This window comes from Castor canadensis, chromosome 12 (assembly GCF_047511655.1).
Source record: "Castor canadensis chromosome 12, mCasCan1.hap1v2, whole genome shotgun sequence".
Lineage (NCBI taxonomy): Eukaryota > Metazoa > Chordata > Mammalia > Rodentia > Castoridae > Castor > Castor canadensis.
In genome coordinates, this window is record NC_133397.1 from 31,351,046 (window position 1) to 31,368,562 (window position 17,517).

General features: G+C 41.6%; 1 protein-coding gene across 5 annotated transcripts in view; it reads left to right on the top strand.

Moving 5' to 3' along the window:
* The window catches only part of Vit (vitrin), a 106,861-nt gene that overhangs the window by 75,428 nt on the left and 13,916 nt on the right, over positions 1 to 17,517 (top strand). For all 5 annotated transcript variants that reach the window (XM_074049504.1, XM_074049502.1, XM_020170123.2 and 2 more), the window contains one exon: positions 1,803 to 1,950. In XM_074049504.1, coding sequence (XP_073905605.1) covers positions 1,803 to 1,950 — 148 coding nt within the window. The remainder of the gene's footprint in view (positions 1 to 1,802; positions 1,951 to 17,517) is intronic.

Genomic DNA, 17,517 nt, shown 5'->3' on the forward strand with positions numbered 1-17,517 from the left:
AGCAGAACAGGAAGGATTGGTAGGCCCTTAACCTCCTGTGCTGGCAAATCAGAGGTAAAAGCTTTGAGATCCACTAATGAGCAGAGGCACAAACCGGTGCCCTGCTTCCAGATGGAGCAGAGGCAGATAGACCCAGAGAGGTCCCTGTCATCACCTTCCCAAAACCATCTCCTCTGGTTTTGATTGCCATGTACTGCTACAAGATAATGAAGGCACATTCTCAGATACAACTTTTCTCTTTCGTCCATCAATTCTGTAGTATCCCTCATCAATAAATATTTCTCATCATTTCTCCTGCTTAAAACTTTGTCAATTCATGTCCATCTATTATTTTCATTTAAAACTACACCATCCTGAAAAATGAGCAGACTCCAGTCCCAGGGAAGTGAGGCACAGAAAACATGGAGCTCTTGCTCAGTTAAGGGAGGAGTGGGAGGTGTGGGCAGCTGTTCCCACACCCCTACAAGAGCAGGGCTGGCCCTGGTGTCTTGGATACTCTTTTATTTTCCATGGAACTCTATTTTGAAATATTCTTGTCCTTCAAAGTACAATTATTCATAATTCATTCTTTGTTTTTTATTAATCATAAGGATATATATCTCCCATAAGAACCTCTAATCAGCATTGAATCAGTTTTATCAAACTGAGCTAATACCATTGTAGTCAAGAGTAAAGAATATACTAATTTCTGTTAGCCTGTGTGACTTTTCACTAATTCTTACTAGCATTTAAAAGGATGAAAATGGCTTGCAGCCCCATCCCATCTACCTCTGTCATAAACTTCTTACATAGTAGTCCTTCCTTACGTGTGGTTTGTTCTCTACAGTCTCAGTTACATATAGTCAATCATTAAAATATTAAATGGAAAATTCCAGAAATTAACAATTCATGAATGATAAATAACTTTCATTTCATTATATTGTTATAATTATTCTACTTTGTTATTAGTTATTATTGTTAATTTCTTACTGTGTCTAATTTATAAATTAACTTTATCTTAGGTATATATATATAGAGAGAAAGAACAATATATAATATATATACATAGTACAGGTGATATATAATGTATATAGAGAGTTTGGTTCTGTCTGTGGTTTCAAGCATTTTCTTTGGGTCTTGGAATGTATCCCCTATAGACAAGGGAAGACTATTACCTTCCAAGAGACTCTAAGCCAGAACAACCAACCAAAAAGAAAAAGAAAGAAAGGAAGAAAGAAAGAACCTAATATAGTCACAAACAAGTGCTGATATCACATAGACACATGTGGACTTTTTTTTGGTTGCCTTGCTGAGGTAAGTGAGGAGGATCAGTACCAATTTCTTATTCTGTAACTCCTTGTTCTCCCTTCAGTGCTGACCTTGCCTGTTTTCACACCTTCACAAAGATCCAACATATATTTCTAGAAAGGATGAAAGTAAAAGGCCACAAGTTCTTAAGACTCAGGCTTGGAGAATTCCCACACCTGGGAGTCTACACCTCTATGGTCCAAGCTTGGGAATCTGTTCTGAGGGTCTTCCCCAGTTGGCTTCTGACACCTACAATTGTTACTGATCCATACAATTCTAAAATGGGTAAGGAAACAAGACCAAGCACAACTGTCCAGGTCCTTGGTGCTCAGGGAAACTCCGTTGAGTGATCAATAGATAAATACACCCTGCTCCTCTTTTTTAGTATCTTTTCATCGGAATCTCAGGGACTAGCGGAGAAAGAGAGGAATAAGTTGCCCAGGTACAAGCAATGAGATCTATCCAGGATAATAGAGGTGTTTTGTTTGTTTGGTTTTTTTTTTTCCATTCTTCAGACTGCAAAGTTGACTTGTCATTTTTAATTGATGGGAGCTCCAGTATTGGCAAACGTCGATTCCGAATCCAGAAGCAGTTCTTGACTGATGTCGCTGAAGCTCTTGACATTGGCCCTGCCGGTCCTCTGATGGGAGTTGTTCAGTATGGGTGAGTGAACTTAATGTTCTGAATCCAGAAACCAGGTGATGCTGCACGCATCACTTCAGGCCACAAATAATCTCAACAGGTCCTAAACCACAGATTCATCCTCCTCGCTAAAGCAAATGTAAATGAAAAGCTTGAAACAATCCAGATGCTGTTTAAGAAATCTGAGCCTTCCTGAGGGGAAGGACAGGTTAATACACACCTGTAAGTAATTAGTATTTGCACTCATGATTGGTAGAGAGAGTTATTTGGGAATTAGGAGATCTGGGTACAAGTCTTAGCCACGAACAACCTGGCCATGGGCTAGGCCTTCACCTGCCCAATCATCAGTTCCCTTATCTGTAGATGAAGAAGACTAATTCTGCTTTCAACTTTGACTACTAGATTATCTGTGTGAGGGCTACACACAGATAGACACCTAGAGGGCACGTGTTATGGGTTGTGCTTTCTCTCTCTTCCAAACAAGTCAGGTCTCTGCACTAGTACTAGAAAAACTCACCAGACAATGGGGAAACATGGGCAGAGAAAAGATGGCCTCCATCAGTCAGCTGAGCACTGTAAGGATGGTCCTTAATCCATATTTTACTATGAGTAGGAATTAAGGAATCATACTAACATTCCAAACTCAGCTTTCTTTCTTTTCTTTTATTTGAGATGATAAACCAATCTTATTTCAGATAATGGAATACATTCATCCCTAAACAGATTATGGATATTGACAGATAAACCATCAAAACAGACAACATACATAAATCTCACATCCATGCACATATCTCAAATAAGTGGTTTTTTGATCAATAAATACTGTGTGCAAGAGAATTGTGATGCTATCCACAAATGACCATTACACAATAAATGATGCCGTCCCTCACCACAGAGCTATGGGATAGTCAAAGCTTAGTCACTCCTTCTAAAAATGTCTACCCCGACAGTACTCCTGCCCCTTCAAAGGATTCCCAAGGGCTTCCTGGAGCAGCATCTAAACCAAGTTGTTATATTGATGATACTAGAATATTCATTTTTTAGTTATTAAGAAAAAGAAATTAAAATGCTCCATTTTCCCTAAAAGACATATAAAATTAAGTTATTATTATTATTGGTAATAATAGTATTTGGTGATACTGGGGTTTGAACTCAGGGCCTTACACTTGCTTGGCAGGCACTTGTGTCACGCCACGAGCCCAATAATATTTGTATTTTTAGAAAATAATACATTTCATTTTCTTTTCTATTCCTGTAAGGAAAAATTAGTAAATTAGTTAACTGGCATGTATATGTAGTCAGAATTGATTATGTAAATTTTATAAAAATAATCAATTGCTACAAATGCCACAACATCAAATGATCAATTTTTAAAGCTTTTTACTTGAAATGAGAAAAAAAATGTTTTTAGGGGGGTTATTGCTTTCTTGTTTTCAAAATGTCAACCCACTTTCATTCCTGTGTTACTTTTTAAGAGAGTAAATGGTTAGAGGCTTTTCTATAGGGAGAAAATGTAAGTCTTTTAGTGCCAGATGTTCCCAGCCAATTTCAGTGGAGGGTTCAAAGCTTGGCGTGTTATCTTGCATTAAAAATAGTTGCTTTAAAAGTTTGTGTGTACCAAGGTTTATGGTACAATATGAAAATAAGGTAATGATTCAACAACACATCAAAAAGATTATTCACCATGACCAAGTAAGCTTCATCCCAGGAATGCAGGGGTGGTTCAATATATGAAAATCAATAAATGTAATAAACCACATTAACAGAAGCAAAGAAAAAAACCACTTGATCATCTCAATAGATGCAGAAGCCTTTGATAAGATCCAACACCATTTCATGATAAAAGCTCTAAGAAAACTAGGAATAGAAGGAAAGTACCTCAAAATTATAAAAGCTGTATATGACAAACCTACAGCCAACATTATACTTAACAGAGAAAAACTGAAACCATTCCCTCTAAAATCAGGAACCAGACAAGGATGCCCACTATCTCCACTCCTATTCAACATAGTACTGGAATTCCTAGCCAGACCAATTAGGCAAGAAGAAGGAATAAAAGAAATACAAATAGGTAAAGAAACTGTCAAAATATCCCTATTTGCAGACGACATGATCCTATACCTTAAAAACCCAAACAACTCTACTCAGAAGCTCCTACACACCATCAATAGCTACAGCAAGGTAGCAGGATATAAAATCAACATAGAAAAATCATTAGCATTTCTATACACTAATAATGAACAAACTGAAAAAGAATGTATGAAAACAATTCCATTTACAATAGCCTCAAAAAAATCAAATACCTAGGTGTAAACCTAACAAAAGATGTGAACGACCTCTACAAGGAAAACTATACACTTCTGAAGAAAGAGATTGAGGAAGACTATAGAAAGTGGAGAGATCGCCCATGCTCATGGATTGATAGAATCAACATAGTAAAAATGTCTATACTCCCAAAAGTAATCTACATGCTTAATGCAACTCCCATCAAAATTCCAATGACATTCATTAAAGAGATTGAAAAAATCTACCGTGAAATTTATATGGAAACACAAGAGGCCACGAATAGCCAAGGCAATACTCATTCAAAAGAACAATGCTGGAGGTATCACAATACCCGACTTCAAACTATATTACAAAGCAATAACAATAAAAACAGCATGGTACTGGCACAAAAACAGACATTAAGACCAGTGGAACAGAATAGAGGACCCAGATATGAAGCCACACAGCTATAACCAACTTGTCTTTGACAAAGGTGCTAAAAATATACGATGGAGAAATTGCAGCCTCTTCAACAAAAACTGCTGGGAAAACTGGTTAGCAGTCTGCAAAAAACTGAAACTAGATCCATGTATATCACCCTATACCAATATTAACTCAAAATGGATCAAGGATCTCAATATCAGACCACAAACTCTAAAGCTGATACAGGAAAGTAGGAAATACTCTGGAGTTAGTAAGTATAGGTAAGAACTTTCTCAACGAAACCCCAGCAGCACAGCAACTAAGAGATAGCATAGATAAATGGGACCTCATAAAACTCAAAAGCTTCTGCTCATCAAAAGAAATGGTCTCTAAACTGAAGAGACCACCCACAGAGTGGGAGAAAATATTTGCCAGCTACACATCAGACAAAGGACTGATAACCAGAATATATAGGGAACTTAAAAAACTAAATTCTCCCAAAACTAATGAACCAATAAAGAAATGGGCAAGTGAACTAAACAGAACTTTCTCAAAAGAAGAAATTCAAATGGCCAAAAAACACATGAAAAAATGCTCACCATCTCTAGCAATAAAGGAAATGCAAATTAAAACCACACTAAGATTCCACCTCACCCCTGTTAGAATAGCCATCATCAGCAACACCACCACCAACAGGTGTTGGCGAGGATGCGGGGAAAAAGGAACCCTCTTACACTGTTGGTGGGAATGTAAACTAGTACAACCACTCTGGAAAAAAATTTGGAGGCTACTTAAAAAGCTAAACATTGATCTACCATTTGATCCAGCAATGCCACTCTTGGGGATATACCCAAAAGACTGTGACACAGGTTACTCCAGAGGCACCTGCATACCCATGTTTATTGCGGCACTATTCACAATAGCCAAGTTATGGAAACAGCCAAGATGCCCCACCACTGACGAATGGATTAAGAAAATGTGGTATCTATACACAATGGAATTTTATGCAGCCATGAAGAAGAACGAAATGTTATCATTCACTGATAAATGGATGGAATTGGAGAACATCATTCTGAGTGAGGTTAGCCTGGCCCAAAAGACCAAAAATCATATGTTCTCCCTCATATGCAGACGTTAGATCAAGGGCAAACACAACAAGGGATTGAACTTTGATCACAAGATAAAAGTGAGTGCTCACAAGGGAGAGGTGAGGATAGGTAAGACACCTAAAAAACTAGATAGTATTTGTTGCCTTCAATGCAGAGAAACTAAAGCAGATACCTTAAAAGCAACTGAGGCCAATAGGAAAAGGGGAACAGGTACTAGAGAAAAGGTTAGATCAAAAAGAATTAACCTAGAAGGTAACACACACGCACAGGAAATTAATCTGAGTCAATTCCCTGTATAGCTATCCTTATCTCAACCAGCAAAAACCCTTGTTCCTTCCTATTATTGCTTATACTCTCTCTACAACAAAATTAGAGATAAGGGTAAAATAGTTTCTGCCTGGTATCAAGGGGGTGGGGGGGAGAGGGAGGGGGCGGAGTGGGTGGTAAGGAAGGGGGTGGGGGCAGGGGGGAGAAATGACCTAAGCATTGTATGCACATATGAATACTAAAAAAATAAATAAAAGAAAAGAAGGTGATGAATATGTCAAAGGAAAGAAAAAATGGCATAAAAATTGTGTGTGCTGATGAGAATATGGATTAAAGAATAAAAGTAGGAAGGAAAACCATTAAGGATTCCTTCTCTCCTACTGTGGTTTCAATGTGTCCCCATAGTTCATGTATTGGAAACGTAATTCCCAGTATAGGAAAGAATTAATTCCATTATCAAGAGACTGGGTTAGTTATCAAGAAGGTGGGTTCGTTTTGGTTCCCTCTTACTTTTGCTCTTGCTTTCTTGAGCTCTCTTGTCCTTCTGCCTTCCACCATGGAATGACAGTATGAAAGCCCTTGCCAGATGTGGGCTTCTCAATATTGGACTTCATTTGCACAACCGTAAAAAATATTTTTCCCTAATAAATTACCCAGTCTGTGGTGTTCTGTTATTGCCACATAAAATGGACTAAAACACACACACCCAAATTTTTTTCTTCTTCATTTTCCTAATGTGATCACCATTTGCAAGAAAGTTCACCTCCTTGCTTTCCAAGTTCACTTTCTACACATCCCTTGCTATCTGCCTTTTGTCCATCCAGGGTTCTTATTAATTTAAAGCACTTATGGGAAATGTGTGTATTTTCCTCTGTTTTATGCTCACCTAAGCTAATCCATCATCTTCACCTTGCTTCAGCAGAAGGTTGGAGAGGAAAGCACAATGAACTGCTGACAGGCCACCTGAATTCTGACCTGAGCCCCGCTGTGTGACCTTAAGCAAGTCACTTAACCTCTCCATGCAAATGCTGACACCTGTAAAGTGTGGGAGGTCAGCCAATGATTTATTAGGGCTCTGCTGGCCCTGGCATTCTGTAATTCAGTGACTAGCTCTGTAATCAGAAGACATCCAATAAGTAATGGACTCACTGACTTGTGAGCTGCTTCTGCTTCCTCTAGCCTCAGGCTCTGTGTAGGTGGGATGATCCATGATGAAATGACAGGTTGCACTGAGGTTCCACATCCATCTGGGGAATGTGAGAAACAAAACACATTGCAGGGCAGCCCAATGAGGCTGCAGGGAGATGTGTTTATCCAGCTGAAATTGCTTTTGATGTCAAATGCTCAGCTTTTTCACCTAGGCAGCTCCCTTCCATTCTTTCTCCATCCAGAGGCATTAGTCTATACAGAGGCAGGGAGTGGAGCAGGAGGTTGAGGCAGATGTAGGATCTATGTCTCTGGAGAAGGAAAGGCAGGCTTGATTGGAATCTGATCTCTCTCATGCCATTTTATTCTCACCAGATGTAATTGCTGTCTGTCTTAGTCAGGGATCTCCAGAAGAACAGAACCAATAGAAAATGTGTGGTCATAAGAGGGAATTGATTAGATGTGTGACACAATCAGAGACTGAATTGTCCTACAGTGGCCATCTGCAGGCTGGAGAACCGAGCCAAGGAAGCCAGTAGCTGCTCTGTCCAAGAAGTTGGAAGCCTCAGAACAAGGGACACAAGTGATGCCCCTTCAGTCCAGGGCTGAAGGCCTGGACACTCCTGGATTGCTGCTGGTGCAAGTTCACATTCAAAGGCCGAAGATGCTGGAGTATGGTGTCCGCAGGCAGCTACTCAAGAAGAGCTGAGCGCGTGTGCGCTGTCTTCTTCCACCTTCTGCTTTTTCAGTCACCCAAACCCTCAGTGTACTGCAGAATGGTGCCCGTGTTCAGGACATGTTCCCAGTGTGCTGGCCCGCACACCAGTCTTCTCTGGAAACACCCTTACAAGATACATGAAATATGCTTCGAGATTGTTTCTCTCAGCATCTCTCAATCCAGTCCAAGCTAACCAACTTGCCCTCTGTACTCCCACTCGGAATCATCTCAGTGCCTTGGAATCACAGAGCCTTGAGGCCTCAGAGAGCACCTGGTTCTGCCTTGTCATGGTATGGTGAGACCCTACCAAGAAATGACCACCCCCATCTCTCCAAGGAGAGGCAGAGGTTGAGACGTGCCAGAGGAGGACCTGGTGACTCTGAGTTTCTCCTCCCTTCAAGCTTTTTTCCCCTCCATTTCCACTGCCACTTCTCCATGCATCTCCCCCAGGAGAGTCCTTTCCTGGTGTTCCTTCAAAATTCAGACTTTTAAATTTAAACTTTAAAAGAATTAAATTGCTGGGCATGGTGGTTCACAGCTATAATCCCAACTACACAGGAAGCAAAAGTGGGAAGATCAAGGTCCAAAGCCGACAGGCAAAAGCTCAAAACCCTATCTGAAAAACAAACTATAAGCAAAAAGGACGAGGCTGTGACTCAAGTGGTAGAGCACTTGCCTAGCAAGGATGTGGTCCTGAATTCGATCCCTAGTTTTGCTGAAAAAGAATGAAATAAATAATTTAAAAGACTCATACTAAATATTAACAGGAAAGATAAAATAAAAACCCAAGGTGTATAAAAGTGGTCTAACTTATAAAACGAAACACCCCTTATCCCTCAGATATTCTGCTTCCAGAATCTGTGTGCAAGGAACAGAAGTGCACTTCAGGTAGCCCAGGTGAAAGGAGGTGTGTGGTGAGGAAAGTTCACAAATCATTGATCACTCCCTCCCTCCTCTCCAACATCTCTTTCGCTTCCTACTTCTCCACCCTGTTTCCCACCTCCGCAGACCAGCATCCTCAGCCAGGCTCTTGGTTTCTCATCAGTACTTCACCTTTCATTGGCTGACTTCTTACTTCTGACCCAGAGAAGATCTCAACCAATCTCAACCACTGTGTTACCAAGGTGTGCCCTCTTCACACTCCCCACCTGCAAGGGCTAATGACCCACCATCACAATGACCTGTCAGCCACCACGGCACCGCTACCACAATCATTGCACACCTCCAATAAGAAAGGCAGTGTTTGATACAGACAGACCCAGACGCATTGAGTGACCTTCCCAAGAACCCCCTCTAAATGAACAGCCATGGAAACAGGGCATACAGCAATCCTGGGTTCTCCTTAAAATGTCAAACAAAATTGACTTCCAGGAGAAGATGTTACCATCTGTCAGGAAAACCACTGATAGTTGATGTTTCCACCAATGTGAAGACTGAGACACTATGTTTGAACAAAAGGCCAGGGATCAAGCCCCTGTCTTGCACATGCGTACTAAGTTAAAATTATGTAACCAACGGGCTTGTAATTGCACTCAATAAAAACAGGAACACTGAAAGTCGAAGTAAGAGAACTGCAGGGCAAGTTGCTATTAGGTGAATGCTAACAGAATGAAGGCAGCCAAACAGCTGGTGTTGTAGCTGGAGCCTAGCTCAACGGGTGTTAAATGCCCTCCAGACCTTTGCTTTGCATCACTTTTAAGTTCCAATTTCACTATAAATGGAACAGAATTACATCACCATCCCTAGGACATCAAAACCAGAAGACAGTTTTAGAATGAAGCAAAAATGTTGGGTTTTTCATTTAAAAATGTAATCAACTTTTCTTTGCCCTTGGGTGTTTGACAGTTCCCTCCTGTCTTAGGGAAGTGGCTCTGACTGGAGCAGCATCTTCTACAACTTCTTGTTTCTCAGTCCTTGATTTCAATCCAGGACTTTTTAGTCGCAGTAGAGTAGGATGAGTAGGAAGGATGTCTGGGGCCTCCTGCAAATGGGTTCAGTGCTGTGCCCTGCATAGCGCAGGGCAGTAAGAGTGGACAGAAGGAGCAAGGGTCAGGTCTTATGTGCCTGGTAGAATAATAACCCTGAAATCTGTCCATGACCAAATCCCAGGACCCTGTGAATGAAAGGGACCTTGCTGAAGTGATTAAAGGAAGGACTCTGAGATGGGATGTTGTCATCTGGCTGTCTCAGTCTAATCATGGGTCTGTAAAAGTGGGGATCTTTCCCAGCTGTTGTCAATCAGAGAGAGATTGACTAAAATACTCAGACAGAATGGTCAGAAAGAGTCAGAGTCACTGCTGGCTTTGATGACAGAGGAAGGGGCTATGAGCAAGGGGCACAGGCATCCCAAGAGGTTGGCAACAAGGAAACATTCTCTCGGGAGCCTTCAGAAAGCAACATTACCCTGCCAACACATTGGGTTTAGCTCACAAAGATCTGTATCAGACTTTGGACCTCAAGAACTGTAAATTTAAACTATGTTGTTTACACTTCTAAGTTTATGGTCACTGGTTACAGCAGCAACAGGAAACCAATGCAGCTGGCAACAAGGTCCACTCTGTCACATTACTTGAGTCAGCAGCAAAGGAAGGAGTGGGAGGGGCCGGGCCGCAGGTGGGAATCACCACTCCCTTGTGGAACTTTGAGCAGAAAAGGACCTAGTAGGCCCTGACTTCACACTGCCATTACCCAAGAAACTTCTATAAAGTGTTGACACCTGGGCCACCCCCCTGACCTATGGAACCAGAATCAGGCAAGAAGATGTGAGTTGGAAACAGGTACTTTCATCTCTTATCCCAATCTGTGGTCAAGGTGGAGAATGGCCAGCTGTCCAAGGAAGGAAGGGATAGCTCAGCTTCCCAAGAACAGAGTGATAGCACCTATCAGAAGGTGGGTCTCTCATCCCTGCCCCACTGTTCTTTTGTCCCCTCAGCCAACATCTGCTGCCTTTCCAGAAACTAACAGGATCCCAGAACAGCTACCTACCACTTTCCTGGGCTGATTTCCCAGAGGGTTTTGGCCCTTGTAAACACCCCACCCAGCCACATGCCCCTCTCTGAGAGACAGGCAAGCAGGGTGAGCCACACTCTCAAGAAGACAGAGTGTCAAGGCTGAGGGATCTGGGAACACAGCACACAGGAGAATCTTGGGCTCCTCCTGTTCCCTAAGCTGTGGCTCTCTGGGGATACATACAAAACAACTGCTCTTGGCTTTCACCAGAGATCACCCTTGAACTTCCAGCACACATCTTCGGGCTATGCAGAGTCCCCCTGAAATTATTCTCCCACTTGAGAAGAGGGTGGCCATGCCAGTGCACTTCAGAATCACGTGAGGAGCTCTTACAAATCCCAGTGCATAGACCAAACCTTCCATCAATGAAACCAGAATTTCTGCATGTGGGGCATCATTGCTTTTTAGAGCTCCCCAGGTGACTGTACTGTACAGAGAGTTAAGGCAGAAAATTCCCAGGAGCCTGGGCTATCTTTAGTCACTCCCATGCCCCGGTCCTTCCTGCTTCCCCTCGATGGCCCATCAGAGAGCTGCAGATGTTCCATCCCTTTCCTTCCTTTCTCTTCCCTTCTCTAGACCTTTTGTTCTCCTCCCCTCCTTTTATAACTGGCAGCCCCATTGCTTATTTTCTTAATTTTTTTTTGGTGCTATTGAGATTTGAACTCAGGGCTTTACACCACATGATCTAAGCCCCCCAGCTTTTTTTTGTCTTTACCTCTTTTTGTGGATAGGGTCTCATGTTTTTCTTGAGGCAACCCTCGGATCAGGATTCTCCTACCTACACCTCCCACATAGCTGGTAGCTGGGATTGCAGGTGTGTACCACTACACCTTGCTGATTTTCTTGATTCTTAAAGCATCCACTAAGTCACTGCTCCTCAAAGTGTGGCCCACAGTGTCATCTGGGAGGTTGTTAGAAATACTGAGCCTCAGACCTCGCTCTGGTTCAACAGTAGCAGAATCTACATCATGATAGGATCAGGATCTCCAGGTGATCAGATGCGCCTCTGAGAGTGGGAAGCTCTGTTGTCAAGATACAGGAGCCCTCACCTGGGGAGGCCCTGTAACATGGCCAGGGATTAGCATCTGGCAAGCCGCTTGGTTCTGGAGGGATGCTCAGATCAGACACTGGGTGTCCATATTTCCTTCAACAGAGAAAGGTTAACCCAGGTTAATTCTCTTCTCTTTTTGATAGGTAGGTGGAAATATTGCTACTACGTACAAAACAAAAAATAAAACACCCATCTAAAAACTCAATTTGCTAAGACCCGGCTCTCCGATCTCTGATGCTAGAAAATGCGCAAAAGCTAGTGTCCATTGTAAGAGCCATTGTACAAAGTGCCCTATCAGGTTAGTCCCAGGCCACTGTGCCTGGACTGGCCAGAGCTGCTCTAGTCAAGCTCAGAGCTATCGAGGGATGGAGACAGAATCCTCTTCAACCTGAGCCAGGTAATGTCCTCAAAGGACAAGTCTGCCACCTATCTTGGCCACTGGAATACCCCTGGAGCATCTTCCTGATCTCACAGGTATGTTTTGTCTTAGTGACTAAGTCTGTAAATCGACACATTTTAATGAGTAATAAAAATTAACTGGCTAAACATAGATTATTTTATTACAACCCTAAGGTAATACCGTACTGGAGGAATCAGTTTTGAAAGGTTCTTGCTGGAGGGAATATTATTAGTTAATATTTCCCTACTTTCATAAAAAATTTTTTGAGAGGCTCATTTCACTTGACTAAAGGGTTCCAGGATAAACCAGCAGGGTCTGGAAGTTAGGATCAAAAGGGCCTCAGAAGTCCTCTAGAATCCAAAGTTTGGCTACCCAAACTTCTCTGAAATAAGGATCATCTGGGTTCCTTGCTTTAAAAATTCCCAAATCCTATCGAATTTCTTCAGAAGAGGCCTGGTAACCTACAGAGGTGAGCCGGTACCCTGGTGAGTTGTATCATCAGGGAGGTCTGGAAACACTTACCTATCCCACTTCTCTGTCCCTGCCCCAAGCCTGCCTCTGACCTGTTCCCATCTCTGACAGGTGTCCTTTCTTCTTAAATCTCATCAGGTAGCCATTTCCCATCACACAAATTAACCCTTTCTATGAACAACCAACTTCAGGCTCCCCATAATTTCTTTACATTAATCCTAGATCTTCTTGCAAACATAGAACAATTTTATGTTTTCTCTTTGAACTATAAACCTCTTTGTTTACTTTCTTCTCTTGTTTTCAAAGGAAAGCTTTGATACTGATAAAGGGGAAAATGTATTTTCCTTTCATTAGAACTTAAAATTACAAATTCAAAGATTGCTTACACAAAAAAATAGTGGCATACCTCTTTGAACATTTAAATAGTCTCTCTCTTGTTCTGTTTTCGGTTGTTGCAACAAAGTCCCTTAGGTTAGGTACTTATAAAGAAAAGAATTTTATCTAGCTCAGAGTCCTGGAGGTTCAAGAGCATGGCACCAGCTTCTGCTTAGCTCTGATGAGGTCCTCTGGCAAATGGTATCACAATGGTAGACGCTCCTGCAAGAATGGCAGAAGCCATTCAAAGTAAGAATTCAGGGGAACAGCCAGTTATCCTTGTAACATCCCAAACTTGAAGGAACTAATGCATTTCCCCAAGACCTGCATTAATCCTTTCCAAGGATGGCGTCCCTATAACTTAGTCACCTTCCACTGGGTCCACCTCTTAACGATGCCACCACACCACCTCAACACCTCCTCACTGAAGACCTAGCCTCCAGCACATGAACTACTCAGGAAAGATCATGCACAAACCACAGCAGTCTTGGTGTCTGAAAAGTAATCAGGCTAGCATGGCAGGCCACCAGCCTATCCGTCCTGGAAAAGGACACATATGCTCATGCACTCTTGCGCTCTGGTCCTGAGAGCTGCAGTCTACAGGTTAGCAACCCACTCGTTCCCATGATCTATAACTAGTGTGCAATTTAATGAAGAGGTATTAAGTGTTTGCATGTGCTAAGCAATCTGCACTGTATCATTTGCAGGGAATATTGATGGTTTGATTACATTTGCCTGTAAGATGCTTGGTAGATGCCTGTGCCCCTAATAATAAGCATCGATTTAGCACTTGGGAAGGATTTCAGTGATCCCCTCATCCAACTTTTCAGTCCACTAAGTAAATAAACAAATGTGATAAGAGTTTCTTTTCTTTGGAATTCACAATCTAGTTAATGAGGCAATGTTTTTTAAAGATATGACATTAAATAAAATTATAAAGTGTATGAATTATTAAGTGTATGAATAGCTCAACTGTATGCCTGGGCAGATGAATTTGTCTACATCCATGATGTGATGGAGGAAGAGGGTGATTGGTGTGGAGCTCAGAGGCACAGTGTTCAGCTTCACTAGGGGTGAAGGACATTGAGCTTACTGTCTTATTTTCTTTCATTTTTATGTTCCACAGTTACCCAGTGCCAGGAGGAGTACCTCTTCTTGCTTAGGTTACAGTTGATCCCCAGAGTTTAAGTCTGTTCATTTGAAGATTGGCCTACTCACTAAAATGCAAGTTTATTTGTGACACCAACTTGGTGACTTTCACAGTCATTTTTGAACATATGCAGAGGTGGGGAAAATGTCAAGTTACCTGCACATCCATTCCCAGCTATGGTCACACAAGGTAGCACTGTGCCTTTGTGGTCCAACTCTTTCCAAGTGTCCTTTTCACAGGCAGCTTAGTGTTGCCTTTCTTTTTTTCTTTGTGCATTTTTGTACTTTGCTTTGGTGACTTCACTGTTTGTAGTGTTCCCCAAAAGTAGCACTGAATGCTCTCTAGTATTCTGAGTGTGAGAAGTCTGTGTTGTGGCTTACAGAGAAAACGTGTTATATAAGTTTCTTTCAGGCTTGAGTTATAGTGCTGTTCATTGTGAGCACAATGTTAAAGAAGCAACAGTTCGGTACACTTGGAAAAAGGGGAAGAAACTTGCTGATCTGCCTATAAGTCTACTCCAGAAAGTGCTGAACATCTATAGTGTGTGATGAAGCTATGGAAGAGAGGCTAAACTTATGGATTCAGGAGATAACAACTGGTCCAAAAATGAAAACAAAGAGCTGGGATGTAGTTCAATGGTAGAGAACTTGACTTGCTTGTGTGAGTCCCTGCATTCAATCCCAGTACTACCAAAAATAAACTACAACAACAAAACCCCTCATGGACAGCATTGCTGAGAGACTAAAAATCAAAGAAATTTATGGTCACATGTTCAAAGGTCAGGAAATGGTTAAGCCCCTCTCAACTAATATTTTGTTGTAAGAAAACTACTACATATAATTTGTCATTAAAAATAGTACATATAATTAATTATTTATAAGAAACATATTAAAATTGGTGTATTCAAAAATAATCATGTATAAGCCAAGCCCTGTGTTTCCACTACAGAATGGTTTAATATTCCTTAATTCAGTGTATATGGTGACTGTAAAACAAACTAGGAAGAAAAAGGTGACCCAGCAGTACATAGAATGCAGGAAGAGATGGTTTATTAGCAATCACTGGCTGGGGCTGTAGCTCAGTGGTAGAGTGCTTGCCTAGCATGCGCAGGCCCTGGGTTTGATCCCCAGCTCTGCAAGTAAACAAAAACCATCCCTCTACAAAGTGATCAGCACTAACACAGTCACCTTTATGGTGGTTAAAAACATCATGAAAATAACTAGGCCAGGATCCTCATAAACCATAGTTTTTTAAATTCTTCGAAAGGAAATTTTGATATTTGTAGTTTTTAAATTATTTGTGACCAAAATTTAATTTATGACTGGTTGTGATTTCTTGAAAATCATCAGACCCACTCAGGAAATCTTACAAACCGAGAAAAATCTCATCCACAGATCAGTTTCCAAATGTCATTAAATTTTTTATAAATTTCAATGTCTTACAATTAACAAAGTATATATAGTGTTCTGTTTGGTGGACAATTATATATTATTGTCAATATTGATTTTGTATTTTTTTATTTTGTAGCAAACAAATGTATTTCTTAAGCTCTGTAAAAGTTTGTAATCCTTGGTCACTAAGAGCAAGATCCAGACTTGAGGGATCCTTTAGCTTGCATAGTTTGGCAGCTCTTTTAGGAAAACACAAGTCAGGTGCAATGACTTGCACCTATAGTCCCAGATACTCGGGAGGCTGACGTGGAGGAGCACTTGAGGCCAAGAGTTTGAGACTAGGGTGGATAACAAAGTAAGAGCCCATATCAAAAGGGAAAGAAGGAATGAAGGGAGGGAGGAAGGGAGGGAGGGAAGAAAAAATGAAGGAAGGAGAGAAGAAGGGCAGGGAAGGAGAGGTTACAAATACAAAATTAGGTCCCTTGAAAGAGGCATCATTATCTTCTCAGTTGATTACAGAAGCACTTTGGCCAATTGGGTGAAACAAGCACTTGCAGACCACCATGGGTTCAGGAAAACCAGGTAGGAAACCATGGCAGTTAGCTTTGACAAAATACCTGAGAAAACAAGTAAAGGCGTGAAGGCTTTATTTTTGGCTCATGGTTTCAGATATTTAGTCCACAGTTGCTTGGCCCTGTTGCTTTAGGGCCAAGGCAAGGCCTAACGTCATGGTAGGGAGTGTTTGCTGGAGCAAAGCTGCTCACCCCATGGTGGCCAGAGAGGGAAGGGGAGGGATGAAGAGAGAAAGAGGAGAGGGAGGGAAAAGGAGAGGCAAAGAGAGAGAGAGAGAGAACACAGATATGCCCTTAAAAGACACACCTAATAGTGACCTACTTCCTCCAACTAGGCCCCACCTCCTAAAGTTTCCACCACCTCCCATTAGTGCCACCAACTCAAGACCAATCTTTCAACATGTGAGCCTTTGAGGGACTTGCCAGATCCAAACTAACAGTAGTTTAGGACAGAGAAGATGAAAGTCCAAACTTAGGAATGGAAAGGATGAGAGACATTTAAGAGATAGACCTGACAGGTCATGGTATTTGGTGAGGAGAATGCCAAGATGACTCTGTAAGTCATGAGGAAATACAGAGGGGGAGACAGGTGGCTGGGAAGAGCAGGCTTGGAGGATAAATGACTTCAGTTTTGGAGATATCAAACCTAAGATGCCTTCCAGTTGCAAATGCATGGAAACCATTTTATGCATATTTGGGAGTCAAAAGAGGAAAGTGATTAGTATGCACTGGACAGCTGTTGATAAGAAGACATGCTCTGCCCAGCCACTTGTCACCACCTCTGTATTCCTTGTCCTGTCAGATCTCTATTTTATAAGTCTCTGCAATCTCTCCCTCTGGGCATGCTGTAAGTGGGATCTTTACTGTATAGAGCTCCACTTAACAACAGTCTTGTTTATTAGCAGTATGGACATTATGATAGTGTTTTTATCTCTGTGAGAAAGGTGAAGCCCAGAAAAGTTAAGTGACTTTTCAAGATTCCACAGCCAGAGATGGCACAGTCAGAAGTAGAACACTTTCCTTAGGAGTACTAGAACAGCCAGTTTTTCTCTTCATGCACTGTGGAGGTGAGCTGTCTTCTTGTCTTGGCATCCCTCCGTCCACAGTGGTACATTTTATGAACCACAGCCTAAGGCTTTAACACAGCTTCCATTCCATTTGTACATAAAAGACTCTACCATGACTTTTGCCTTCCTCCAAAGGTAATAACTTTCCAGCTAACTTTTGTTTCTCTTTCTGAC